Source organism: Berghia stephanieae, chromosome 7 (genome assembly GCF_034508935.2).
Source record: "Berghia stephanieae isolate SIO BIC M18660-M18661 chromosome 7, UCSD_Bste_1.3, whole genome shotgun sequence".
In the NCBI taxonomy this organism is placed as follows: domain Eukaryota; kingdom Metazoa; phylum Mollusca; class Gastropoda; order Nudibranchia; family Aeolidiidae; genus Berghia; species Berghia stephanieae.
This window is the reverse complement of record NC_088366.1, coordinates 34,969,298-34,983,964: the sequence shown is the minus strand read 5'-3', so window position 1 is coordinate 34,983,964 and position 14,667 is coordinate 34,969,298. Positions and strand designations below refer to the sequence as shown.

The 14,667-nt window shown below is 36.2% G+C and overlaps 1 protein-coding gene across 1 annotated transcript in view; it reads left to right on the top strand.

The window, feature by feature from the left end:
- Positions 1 to 14,293, top strand: part of LOC144977146 (inositol 1,4,5-trisphosphate-gated calcium channel ITPR3-like) — a 171,663-nt gene extending 157,370 nt beyond the window's left edge. The window contains exons 66-74 of the mRNA XM_078922006.1: positions 533 to 656; positions 1,233 to 1,408; positions 1,774 to 1,926; positions 4,042 to 4,119; positions 4,593 to 4,712; positions 5,391 to 5,528; positions 5,803 to 6,031; positions 10,168 to 10,329; positions 13,453 to 14,293. Of these exons, the coding sequence (XP_078778132.1) occupies positions 533 to 656; positions 1,233 to 1,408; positions 1,774 to 1,926; positions 4,042 to 4,119; positions 4,593 to 4,712; positions 5,391 to 5,528; positions 5,803 to 6,031; positions 10,168 to 10,329; positions 13,453 to 14,012 (1,740 nt within the window). The 3' untranslated portion in view covers positions 14,013 to 14,293. The remainder of the gene's footprint in view (positions 1 to 532; positions 657 to 1,232; positions 1,409 to 1,773; positions 1,927 to 4,041; positions 4,120 to 4,592; positions 4,713 to 5,390; positions 5,529 to 5,802; positions 6,032 to 10,167; positions 10,330 to 13,452) is intronic.
- Positions 14,294 to 14,667: the final 374 nt, after the last annotated feature.

The following is a 14,667-nucleotide window of genomic DNA, read 5'->3' as shown; positions in this document are numbered from 1 at the left end:
TGGTTTTTATCCCGGTCTCTATTCTGCCGTACTCTGGAAAAAAAACATATTTAGAAATTTGGTCAGAAAACTCGTCCTTCAAATATAGATCGATTTAAATGACTCTCTCTCTCTCTCTCTTGGCAAAAAAAACTCTCAAACCTGGGACTTCTTATTTCTTTTTTTTTCCTTTTTTTATTGGTCTTTATTCTTACATATTTTGTTTAGACCGCGAGACTCTCTCTCTCTCTCTCTCTCTCTCTCTCTCTCTCTCTCTTCATATATATATATATATATATATATATATATATATATATATATATCTATCTGTCTCTCTCTTCCCCCCCCCCCCCCCCCGCTCTCTCTCTCTCTCTCTCTTCTCTCTCCTTCTCTCTCTCTCTCTCTCTCTCTCTCTCTCTCTCTCTCTCTCTCCTCTTAAAGACATATTTGCATAATATGATCCTTTCATGTATGGCATTTAGAGTACACTATTTGGCTTTTAACAATTATTCCTATAGCCTGGTATAATTGTTTCTAACTTGACCTCATACAGATATTCCTGGCCCTGTCTGTAGCGGGCACCTGGTACAATGCCTATTTCTTCGCCTTCCATCTCCTGAACATCGTCAACAACAACCAGCTACTCAGCGGAGTCATCAAGGCCGTCACACAGAATGGTTTGGACAGAGTTTTATGAATTAAAGTATAAATAAATATATGTGAATATGAGCAATCTGGATTGGCACCTAAGATTTAATTAAATGATCATAACTATGACAGAATTGTTTCTTCTGTTTTGTTTTGTGTTTTGTTTTTTATTCGGGTTTTTTTCGGGTCTTTTTTTTTGGTATCTTTTAGATTGCTTTGTTCTTTTTTTTGTGGGAGGAATTTCGTTTGTTTTGAGTTAGGGTGGGGGTCTTTTTGTTTGTTTGCTTTTGTTGTTGTTTTTGTGGGGGTTTGAGTGAGTGCCATTTAAATCATATTGTCAATCAAAAGTATTGGACGAAATCAAAAATCTAACACCTGCAAAAAATATATTATAACTCTCCAGGAACATATCTGGCTCAAACCCTTTATCGGCAAATATCAAAATAAGAAAATGTTTATTCATTATGTAAGAGATGGAGAGATGATTTGAAAAGAATATGACATTCAATAAAATCATGTTATTTTAACTCAAATATATTTATGATTTAAACTTCAAATTCAATTTCCAGAGTCTCATTATGTTGGGGTTCTTTAATATTTTACAGGTAAGTCGCTGATCTGGGTAGCGGTTTTAGGCCTGGTTGTGTTCTATCTGTACGGAATGGTGGGCTTTGCCCTCATGAGAAGCATGTTTGACCCGTCAGACCAGCTCTATTGTCATACCCTTTGGCAGTGTACCATCACCGTCATACGATACGGCCTTATCGGAGATCTCTTCGAGGTCAGTTTGGATCAAGCTCTTCTTCTCTTATGGCTCTCTCTCTCTCTCTCTCTCTCTCTCTCTCTCTCTCTCTCTCTCTCTCTCTCTCTCTCTCTCTTTTTTTTTTTTTTCTTTTTTTTTTTGTTATCTGTGAGTGCGCGCGTGTGTGTTTGTGTGTGTGTGTGTGTGTATGTGTGTGCGTGCGTCCTTCTGTTCTTGCCTGGAATTTGGACACTTTGATTTTGCCCATACCTTGATGGAACCCTTTTTTACGTATGGGCCAATTAATCACCTGAACCACTTTTCACAGACAGACCTGCCAATTGGCCATCAAAATAAAAGTCGTTATCCTCTTTTGCACTCAATTACCCCCCCCTCCCCCACAGGAAATGAAGCCACATGACAACGAGAAGGCATTTGACAAATTTGGCATCATCGTCCTGTATCACGTGTCCTTCTTCATCTTCATCACGACCATTGGTCTCAACATCATTTTCGGTATTATTGTGGACACCTTCTCCGAACTCAGGGATCTTAAGGTCAGTAAAGAAGTGATTAAGCAACCATATTTCATATAATCCCGATGCAGCTACAGTTCTAGACTTTTAAAATGCTGTTCATAAAGTATTATGAACAACGTTCATGTAAAAACTAGTGCTTATTGCAATTTAGTTCGAAGTCTTAATAGCAGATATGACATGATCGGGTATATTGAGTATTTTCCTCTTTATCAGTAATTATTTATTGACTCACATTAGTATTAATATAGATGATCATTTTTCACAAACTTCCGACACAGCTACAGTTCTAGACTTTTAGTATGTTATTCAGGTACATTTTAAAAAATGAAAACGTAAACTGTTGCATTGTGCTAAGATCTAGTAATAATTATTATAACTATTTCGACTGGACAATAATTACGAGGGTGGGTTGGAAGGTTTTGCAATTTTCCTTATAATTTCAAAGAAGTTTGACTTAAAACTTTAATATTTGGTACAATTACTTTCTTTCAATTGACTTTGACGTGTCCAAATTTCTAGAGTCTTGCGTCTTTGCAGGACGAAATCGCTCTTGTCTTATTACATGGTCAACAACTTCGTTCAAAACAAGGAAATGAAATTGGCTGCGCCAAAATATATTCAATACAAGCTGTGTGCTGTTTTTTTTTCCGAACGCTGAAGGCTGTTCATCCATTGAAATCAATACCAGAATGAAGCGTGTTTATGGTGACACTTGTGTGGATTACAGCACCGTTTGGCGATGAGTAAGGTTCGTGGAGGAGATCTGATCGAAACAGATCTTCAAGATCACGATTTTCTGGGACTTTGAAGGTGCTGTTCATATCGAATTTTTGAAACAGGACAAACTGTGAAATTCCGATCAATATCTTGCCTCGCTCGGAAAACTGAGAGCCCGATGGAAAAGAGTGCGACCGCAGAAAATGTGAGATATTACAACATGAAAACGCTCGACCCCACACGAGTCAATAGACTCAAACCGCACTGAGGAAAATGGATTTCTCCACTCTGCCACATCCACCCTACAGTACAGACCTAGCACCTTCAGACTTCTTTTTCCCTAAATTGAAGGAGCATCTCAAATAAAACCACAATGAAAGGGACAAAAACATGGCGACTGTTGTCCGATCTTGGTGTAGAGAAAAAGGACGTCAGTTTTGTTGCCGGCGGGATTCGTCAAATGGTGAGGTGTTGCCAACTCTGTTTTGGTTGTGACGGTGACTATGTCAAAAAATAAAGTAAGCAATCTGTAGCTGAGATTTTAAGCTTTTATTTTGATGTATTGTTTAACGAATTATTCCTAAAAATGATGGAGTTATTACGGAAATTGCAAAACTTTTCAGCCAACCCTTGTATATTGATGTGTGCTCGTTGCTCGCAGAGGTTTTGCTTCCCCAGACTGATGAATTGAATGTCATAGCATACATGGTAAACAAAGTGCACAGTGTTGTGTCAATTTTGCAATTTGCTAGTTTGATAGAAGGTACATTCGTTTATTGATTCTGCACTTCATTACATTTATGTATCTGGTCAGTCCATTTCATTCGATCATAAACTACAACACCCAGAACTAATGATGGACTGACGCAATATATTTGCCTTTCAGTGACAAAACAGATTTTGTTGTGTTTTAATTTTGTTTTTACTTTTTTGTTTTGTTTGTTTTGTTTTGTTTTTGTTTGGTTTGGTTGGTTTGGGGTTGTTTTTTTTTTTTTTTTTTTTTATTTTTTTTTGGTTTGTTTTTTTTTTTTTGTGTTTTTGTTTTTTGTTTTTTGTTTTTTTTTTGGTTTTTTTTGTTTTTTTTTTGTTTTGTTTTTTGTTGTTGTTGTTTTACCAGAAAACATTCCAACATCGATTGCTTAAAGTAGATCAAAAGTAGTCCTTCAGAGTCATGAGACTCATGGACCTGGAGTTTATCCCCGTTTCTGCTGTATAAAACGGACAATAGCAATTGTATCCTATCCTTTGGATAGGGCGCTAGTCTATCGCAAAGTACTTTCCGCCAGATAACAAATCACTCTATCCAATCACTGCTGAATGGACGGGGAGGTAAAAAAAAATATCTCGACTTGACTAAGGATCGATCTCGGTCCCTTTGCGTGTGTAGATGATTCAAATTTATGTTCTCTTCAACAGTGGACTGCCGAATCTGACATGAGGGATACGTGTTTCATCTGTAGTAGGAATTCATATGACTTTGAACACCACGGAAAGGTGAGCTTTTGTTGGGATAATGAATAGACGATGGTGGTGGTGGTGGCCGATGATGATGATGATGATGATAATGATGATGATGATGATGATGATGATGATGTGGAGATGGTGGTGGTGGTGGTGGTGGTGGTGGTGTAGGTGGTGGTGGTTGATGATGATGATGATGATGATGATGATGATGATGATGATGATGATGATGATGATGATGATGATGATGATGATGGTGGTGGTGGTGGTGGTGGAGATGGTGGTTGTGGTTGATGATGATGATGATGATGATGATGATGATGATGATGATGATGATGATGATGATGATGATGATGATGATGATGATGATGGTGGTGGTGATGATGATGATGATAACGATTACAGCAGTGTTTTTATGATTGTTTAGAAAACGACGTTGTCACTTAGATTTTACTTTCATTTCAATTCATATATATTAAATAACATCAAATTGTTCCTTGACACAGGGCTTCGACCACCACGTCCGTCACGAACACAACATGTGGTCCTACATTTTCTTCTTCATTCACCTCAACGGCACTAAGGCAAATGACTACACAGCCCTAGAGATGTATACGCACAAACTGGTAGGTCAAGAAGGTCTGGGCTATTCGTCCTTTTACCGACTATTTAATAGCGAGTGAAATGCTACATTTGTTTGCCTATCCATTTGTATTGTTTGGTTTGTTAAAAATTTGGAAGGGGGAGGGTCTTTTGTTTAGTTTTGTTGTTTTTTCATGTTTGTCTGTTTGTTTTGTTGTGTTTCTGTTTGTTTGTTTTGTTGGGGGGTTTTTTGGTGGGGGGGGGGGGTTAATATTTGGTTTGGGGGATTGTTATTCTTTGTTTGTTTTTTTATTCTTTTATCTTCTCTTCGATTGTTTATCAGATCTTGTTTGGGGGGGGGGGGTGTACGAATTGCTCCTTGGGGACAGTGTTCTTAGGTTTTACTTGTCTTATTTTACTTTAGGTCTTTAAGTTTTTGTTTTGTTTATGTACCTAATTCTATTTTTTATCTAATAGAACATGTGTCTCGGTTTGCATGTTGTTGTTTTTTTTTTACAGGTCAAGTCTGATCACCCAAAATGATATCATTGTTGTAACTGAATACTCTCAACTAAACGCAAACATATTGTCTATTATGACAAGATTAAAACAAGCCCACAATTGCATTCTATTAAACGAACACTCAAATATGTGCAATTTGGTTTTAAACCTTTTCTTCTTTAAAAATTAGTAAAATTTGTCCCTGGCCCTTGACTTTCCAGCTACGTAAGGAGAACTACGATTTCTTCCCCCTTGATCGAGCGCTGTCATTGGCTTCAATGGGCAAAGACGCCACGGAGACCAAGCTGGATGATCTTTTAGGACAAGTTACCAGCATTGTGGAGAAACAGCGAATCGAGGTCTGTTTTGTTTGTTTAATAAATTTTGGTATGTACAATCCTAATTCGGGAATTACAGCACGTCATGCAATTTTATGTGGGATAATGTCCATTGTCCTATGTAGATGTTTTGATATATATTTTGTAAGTTTTAGTTTCTGATATTGATGGTAATAATACAAAAATATGTTCATTTTCGATGAAGATCCTGATGAAGCAGTGCCTTTTTTTTTTACTTTTTTGAGGGGGGGGGGTCTTTTTATTTTTTAATCACATGACATGAATATATTTTCAGGAGCTTGAAAAGAAGAGGCGGGAGGAGAAATTGAAGCAAAGACAATGGGAACAGAAACATCGACAGGGTCTCTTCCGTCGCTTTGTTCAGGCACCTGGACAAGGTGAATCGGAAGCACCTGTAACGTCAACATCCCAACCGCCAGAGGAACAAAGAATAATGCAACTAAGCCCCCTCCCTTCCTATGCTGGTCACAGAAGAATGAGTTTGAGTGACTATGCGCCTGGTAGTAAGTGGAATTAGTTGCTTTTGTTAACTAGCTTAATAGTTTTTATTTCCATTTCTATCGCTATATCTGGTTGGGGTTTAGTTTTACTTTTAGGGTTTAAGGAACAAAGTGACTATTCGACAGTACTGACGAGTAGCCCAGGCGTTGCGGCGTGGCTCTTCGTCAGTAAAATTTGATTTGTTTAAATCACATCCTCACCTAAAGATTCAGAATAATTTATTTCTCTTTATATTCGAATGTCGATTAAGTAATCGTAATTACATATCATTTTGATTACTCCATGTTTTATTGGTATCATTATCATCATCCTCAGTATCATCATTTTATCATCATTATCATCATCATCATCATCATCATCATCATCATCATCATCATCATCATCATCATCTTCTTCTTCTTCTTCTTCTTCTTCTTATTATTATTATTATTATTATTATTATTATTATTATTATTATTATTATTATTATTATTATTATTATTATTATTGTCTATTTTTAAACGTTCGCTTAAAACATATTTGTTTCGATTTTAGTAGATGGTATGAGAAGCAAGATAGTTTTGGTTTGTGTTGTGTGTTGTGTTGTGTGTGTGTATGTGTGTGTGTGTGTGTGTGTGTGCTTGTGTGTGTGAATGAGTATGTTTCAGCCAAAGTAATTTGTAATTTAAGCGCTTAGAGTCTGGTGTCTCGGAGTTATAGCGCTATATAAGTTTTCAGCATTATTATTATTATTATTATTATTATTATTATTCTCCTTCTTTTTCTTCATTGCCATCATTATCATCATTATTATTATTATCATCATTATTATTATTATTATTATTATTATTATTATTATTATTATTATTATTATTATTATTTTTATTTTTATTTTTATTATTACTGTTTTTATTATTATTATTTTTTTATTATTATTACTGTTTTTATTGTTATTATTATTATTATTATTATTATTATTATTATTATTATTATTATTATTATTATTATTATTACTATTATTATTATTATTATTATTATTATTATTATTATTATTATTATTATTATTATTATTATTATTATTGTTGTCGTTATTATTATTACCATTATTATAATTATTATTGTTGTCATCATCATCATCATCATCATCATGATCATCATCACCATCATTATTATTATCATAACCATAGTTTTATCATCATCGTTTTTATTAAGCTTATTCCTCATCCAATTAAGTAGTTTATAGTGTCCCTCTGTTAATTCTATAGTTTCTGTTAGATATGCTGTGAAAACATTTTATTTCCCAATAAGATGAAATATTTAATATTTTACCCCATATATACACAAACGATTACAACATTTAAACATTTCATTAAAATAATATGTAAATTAAATACTAATAGGTACGTAGATAGTGCCCAAATCATATCATAAACAACTTTTGTCAATATCACCTTTTCCGAAATCTTGTGCATTCTTTTTATAGCGATATTCTCTTTAATTATTGACTGAAAAAGAATTTGAACTTGAAGCTTTTCTGTGATAATTATTAAATCTCTTTTGTAATGATTTGGTTAATGAAAAAAGCATACATGTTCGGACGAACGTCTTTAAATTTTAGTTCAACAACATTATTTTACCAAAAATGTTTTAGAATTTGTTGTTTAAAATTCTTTGCTCCCTCTTTTAACCTCCTTGTAATATTCCAAGTTTTATAGAATTTCTGTTTTAACTTTTCGTATACTTTTTTCACTATTTTTATTTATATTGCATGCCTTGGTTGTTTTTAAAACCGTAGTTGTACGTTGTCTGTTCCCAATCTCGGTCGTTATTAACAGGAGTACAGACATGCCAACCATATTATGAAAAAACGTGGACGGCTATAACTTTGAAAAATAAAGAAATCGTAACATAACACAAGATAACTGTTTCTTGACCTTTGACCTGATTGAGTTTCATATTGTTAAAGGCAAATGTCATTAATATATAACAAAAAGAATTTCAACTAATAATGAAGACATGAATGAATCAATGATTCAAATCATTTTAAATGAGCTGATACGAAATTATTTTTATGGTACACGTTTGTTATATTGGAAGAATTGTTTCAATGCAAAGCACAACTAATGATTTATCGTCATAACTAATCAAGTGTCAAAAGCTTTAGACAAAGAACACAAACGCAAGTCTTCAAAGTAATTCTCAAAAAAAAAGAAAACCAGTAACTTCCCTGACATGTCTATAACTCTTGCAACACGTTTTGTATAGTGACTGCAGCGAGCACTTCTTTCTACTTTCATTTTCTCAACTTATCGGAGTGCGGTAAATATCAATTTTAGATACCGCTACTCTGATTGGTTTATAAAGTGAAAATAGGATTTAGCGCTTTGCATTCGATCATTTAGAATGGAGGTACAAATAGCCCATGTAATGCCATCGTCAATTGTTATTGTAACCCAAACAAATTGTGTCAAGTTTTAATACATTTTGTCTCAAACCGTAGAAAATTAAAGAGATAGTAATAAGCATCCCTGCATGGGTTAGACAAAATAAAGCACTGGGTGGTGTTAGATTCATTTCAACTCCAGAGTCAATAATTCAGAAATGTTCAGCCTAGAAAGAAAAAGGCTTTTTCAAATGTGTTGTTAAATGTCTTGCCAAATCAATGTCTTTTTATTAACCGTTTACCGTCCAATTTCACCAATGGAGCATTAATTGCGATGTGATGGTCGTCAATCTCATCAAAACAATTATGATTAATATATTTTCAAAATATTTGATATTCTATTTTTTTTTATCTTAAGAAACGTCACTCACTTGTAAATTTTTAAAGATAATTGGTACTCTCGGTGAACTCAAAGTTGAGTTAAAAGTATGACATATTAAATCAAGAGTATTATTTCTATTATTTAAGGAATCAAATTGTAGGAAAAAATAATCGTTAAACCAAGGATGTTGTAGAAATAATGTCAAAGGTCAGCCTGGTGAAGCGCCAAAAAAACGCTTCCAACCATTTCTGCATTGGGTCAGCAAGTTCAACCTCCTTCATTTAAATTCCTTCTGTCTACGATCCATCTCCAAGTCAAGACGTATGGCTTTTGTCTTCTTTTCATCTGTGCCCTGAATGAGGCAATCAGTGTCAAGGATCACAAAATAAAATGTCATTGAAATGATACTCACACATTCGTTAGATATACTTTTTTTCTCATTTTATCTTTTCACCCTCCTGGAAAAATCACCCACTCTGTCAGTATGTCGTATGTTCCTCGATTTCTTCGTCATTTGTGAACTTTTTATCTTGCCAGACTCTGCTTCAATACTCGAAAAGGTAAAAATCAGATGGAACAAATTCCGATTGCCAGATATCAAAATTGACACATAAACTGCGTCTGGCTGCTTGATCATTGTGCAAACAATGTGAAAAACAAATAAAACTACCTAAATTCTTGCCGTCTGCATATGACATTGTCAATAGATACAGCTTTCAGCCTGTCATAAATCTCAGTGCTATTATTTTACTTAGGCATGAAAAAACCCCAGAAAAAGTCCCAACTTCTGTCTTTGATCACTCTTGTAAGAGAGATGTCATTTTTCTTTTGGTTTAATTTTTTTTTTAAAGTCAAGAGCAAGTGCTAACGGTAAATGGCCGATACTCTGAAAATGGATAAATATTTATAAACTTTTTCCATAAAATTGTAAAATGTTGATCCATTTCCATGGTACAATCGCCTTGACATTATTTCTGAATCTCCCTAGTTCACACGTTTATTGTTTGACACAACAGATGCAATGAAATCGTCTGACAGATCAAAGGGTCAAAATGGGTCTGGACGACTTGTCAAAATTCTTCATGTCATTCACGAATGGGGATTAAATGGACTATTTTTATTGGCGCCTTTACCAATTCACGGGGTGGGGGGGGAGGGGAAATGAATACTAGTGCATCAGTGCTTTTTTAAAAACATTTTATAGATGGTTAAATAATTCCACCTAGTGACATTCTTGTATGTTGTATCGTGACCCCCCTGAGTATTGTGTTGTATTTCTTCCTCACCTCCTCCTCTTCCCCCTCACAAATGCCTCCCCCTCCTCCTCCTCCACCACCACCACCACCCATCACCACCATCACTTCCTCTACCACTGCCACGCCCACCCATCTCAGTACTTGACGCCTTCCTGTCAGGTGAGCCAACGGGCCGACGCACCAGCATCACGGACGGCCGAGCCAGTCTGGCGGAAATTGGAAGTCGTCCCAGCGTATCGGATCACCAGGGCAGACTTGGGTACCTAGATGGCAGGAGGTCAAGTATGGGAGATCCCGGAGGTGGGTTTGGCCTTTGGATCATCGACCCCTAGACAAAAAGACTAAAATATAAGCGTTGAGACGCTTTTTTTTTATTAGGTTAACAAAAGATAGGAGCGTAATTCTGGATCTGAAGGAGTAGACAAGACAAAGCGAATTACCATCCGCGTTTAATTACTTGTACCCGCTACACACAGTCCTTCAGGCCATGGAACCGGGGTTTCTCCTGGTTTCAATAACGTCAGAAGGATCATAGCAATTACTTGGATAGGACGCAATATATTGCAAAGTACTTTCCGCCTGAACTAACAGACCTAGCCATCCAATCTCAGTTGGGTGGACAAGGGGGGGGGGGAAGGGGTCTGGAATAAAATCTCGACTTCCTCTAGGATCAACATCGGTCCCTTTGCATATGAAGTGACTGCTCTACCAGCTGAACTATCGGGACCCCCAACTACACTCAGGCTGTAATGAAAAAACTACACTATTTAAATTTATATTCATAATTAATACTAATATTTACATAATATTAAAAGTAAGAAGGGGAAAGCTTCTTTTTTTTTTAAACTTGACGTTTTTATACAATGCCTTTATTGGCTTGTTTTAATATAATTGTAATGAGAAGCAGAAGTCGGTCCGTCACACATGCCTCTCTACTCCGATTCATAACTCAATGGAAGTGTGTAGGCTACCCAATCCTCCAGAGGTCTCACAATGAATAGGTTGCATATTGAACCATAAAGTGTCATAATTATTTTATTATCATGATATATAGGCAGATTCTTATGATTACGGGTCAATAAAGGCGGGGATAGATGACCGTCATTGACGACCAGCATTTATTTAGGATAGAAAATAAGATACCATCACTCTAAAATCATAAGATCAGTTCCAAAAGGTTGTATCCAGCCTCCGGAGGACTGGATTCACACTTCCAAAGAGATTGAAACCAGATTTTGACATCACACTATCGTTCCCTATTGACAGAGCCTAAAGCTGAATTCTCATATTTTTGTTTTTGTCAATTTTTCAGACCTTTTTTTTTTTTACTCAATCATCTTTTAAAACATACTTTAGTTCTTATAATTATCATTCCACAAACATTTTGTTCATTTTTCAATTTAGAGTATGTGCAAGCTCAGATATGCTTGTTGGTAGGAAGGTAGGGAGACGGGGGAAGGAATCAGGGAACCTTAATAATATTATTTTTAAAGACATCGTTGCAAGTTTTGAGTGAAAAGTTAGACCTTGTTCGGAAACAAGTAATTATCGTTACCAATTCTTCCAAAAATATCGTTTTTATAAATAGCATGTGCTTGGCTAAGAAGCTCACACCATTGGCATCCGGAAATATAGCGGACCAACACAAAAAGAAAACGGTGTGTAACTTTGAACGTATATAGTCTGGTTAATGCAGTTTAGTGAGAATTACTCATAAACATGGATGGCAAAAATCAATAACAAAGCCCTGAGTGACGTCATCTTCGTTCTCTATATATTTGTGTGGCGCCAAGAAAACCCTACGAAACCTACCAGTCTATGAAAATGAGATATCATAGCATCATAAAGCTCAGACATTGCTGAGTATTTGAGTTAGAAAACGTCTACCTCCTATATCAATGGGTCAAAAATGGCCATCAACATGTCAGAAAGTCTTAAACCTGATACTTCATTGAATTCTGGGGATTAAGAATGTTTAATGTTATGGGAGTTTTTTTCATAGATCGATACAGGAGGTAAACCTTTTCGTGCCAAAATGTATGAAGGGTTTTTGGCAGAATACGACAGAATTGCTCAATGGGTCGGTCATAATTCACTCAAATCGGCGTGTAGATATTAGCAGTTATGAAAATTGACTTGAATTATGGGCAATATTTTGCTTTGGTTTGAGGGTAGAGTTTCATTATAACAATGAGCCTACAACAATTTGTGTTATCAGACCTGCAAATAAGTAAACGTTGACCTAAATCATTATGTCAACAAGTATTTCTCCCATTCAGTTAACAGAAGGATACCATTCACGTCCCACATTAATTAAACCTCCTTTGTTGGTTTTTTTTATATTATTTAAAAAATATTTACACAATTCTTAACTGTATCACTTTTATTTCGAATTATTTTTGATTGTTTTATTATCCAACGAATCTTTACTCTGCCTGGAATTTGAAATTCATCACGCTACTAACTCAATAAAATTTGCATCTTGCGTTTTGGGAGCCAAGTTCAATCCTATTAAACACCCAACTCAGTCGCACATTTTTTTAAAAATCGCATATCTATATGAATTTTAGCCAAAAATTTAAACTTCAAATTATATCGATAGATGACGGTCAACTTGTCAATAACAATATATTTAAAGTCTCTGATTTTAGACAATGTGGCAAGATAAGAGTCATTTTGAAATAGAAGTTTTCTGTTCAAAAAATATTAAAAATTGTTTTGCCCTTGTATGGCAAAAAATAAGCTTAATGGGAGGCAGATTGACGCTGCAAGCAGCAACAGTCGCTCACTCACTGAGCTGGAAAGTGGGCGGCTGCCATTGAATTACAGGTGGAGCAATTAGATAACCAACACAACAAAGCTAGCAACTCTTGTACTACATGGGTCCTTCACCCCAATCCTTCCCCAGACTCCTTTTAATCTTCTTCTGGTACCACTCCCTCTTCTATTATTTAAAAATTACCTGCATCACACCAATTACAATGATGGACGTTTTAAAAGACGTCAAAATGCATATTCTGCTATTTTCCCTCCCCAAGTTCCAAACATTAATGTACGAATTCATAAACACTTATCGACTGTTAACAACAATGCACCTAATTAATTACACACCACATCAAGAAAATTAAGGCGTTTATTGTTGTTATTTTAAAAGGGGAGATATAACCCCGTGGGCCATGTATGGCTTTTAAATAGCTCCACTGTTGCTGTCTGGTCTTTCTGATCAATTTTACACTGAGAGAGAGAGAGAGAGAGAGAGAGAGAGAGAGAGAGATAAAGAGACAGAGAGAGAGAGACTGAGAGAGTGTGTGTGTATGTGTGTGTGTGCGCGCGCGCGCGTGTGCGTGCGTTTGTGTGGGCGTGGGTGTTTATTTTTTATCACAATTCAACATAACTTATATTTTGATTCACACTTTTCCGCAGGATTCAGTAGCTATCGCCAGCCTACCTCGTCCCGATTCAACCGTCTCGATAGACAAAGAACTCTAAGAAGTATGAGTCCCGTTCCCTTCGATACAGAACCTCCGTCCTCGACACGATACAGCCTTCGAGGGAGACACAGTCCTTCACGTTACGACGTCGACGACCCTTACGTCAGAAGTCTGAGCCCGGTTCTCTACGAGGCTGACCGAACGAGAAGCCCGTCAAGGTCGATGCAAGGAAGCGACACAGATCTGCGCCCAACGCGGGATCTTTCCTCAATGCTGAGCCCTCGATATCCTGACAGCAGATCAACCAGTCCCAGAGGTGCTATGGTATTCTTCCCAGAATCGGTAGGGGCATCAGTGGATTCTCCTCAAAGCATCCGCGGGGACCGTGGAGCAGATCACTTGGCAGCGCCTTCATTGGACCCTTCGTACCCAGGGGAGGTAATTGAGGGACCCATTTTCCTACATCCTCAAGACCTTCCAACGAGAGAACGAGACATGGATGAAGACAGTTTACATGGCGGAGACATCGGCAGACACGAAGGAAGACCATAAAACTTATTAATTATATCATCTTTTCTGAAATTATTGCAATAAACATTTTTACTCATCTTCATCATGAAAAGACGGATAGATGACTCCACCAGTCATTATACCTCGAATATTATGTAAAGGAATATAAACGAAACGACCTATCTGTGTTCATTTCCTTTTGAAATGCTCTGACCTGCCACGTATAGTGCTCCCTCAACAATATTATTTTCCCTCTACTTTATAAGTACATATGTTCCTACATTCTTCACGATACAACAGAGGTGAGAATAAGTCAAGAAAAACAAGGTTTTTTCATTGGAAACATTTTGAAAGAAAAAAAAATGTACTCGTATTTTCGGTTATATAAAATATACTGCTTTGTCGGCACAGACAACGTATGGAATCGTGGTCGATCCCGGGTTGAAGTGGTGTTTTCGGGTTGTCGTCGTTATTGTTGTTGTTTTTTGATTTTGTTTGTTTATTTGTTTGTTTTGTTTTTGTTTTTGTCGGAGTTTCTTTTGTTTGTTTGTTTGTTTTTTTTTTTTTGTTTTGGTTTTTTTTCTTTTGGGGGGGGGGGGGGGGGGGGGTTACATTCGACCTCTTCACCCGTCAGTAAAGGAATTTTTGGGCTCTTCAGATCTGTTACAAGAAAACTGAACGTGGAAAGGAAAATGTC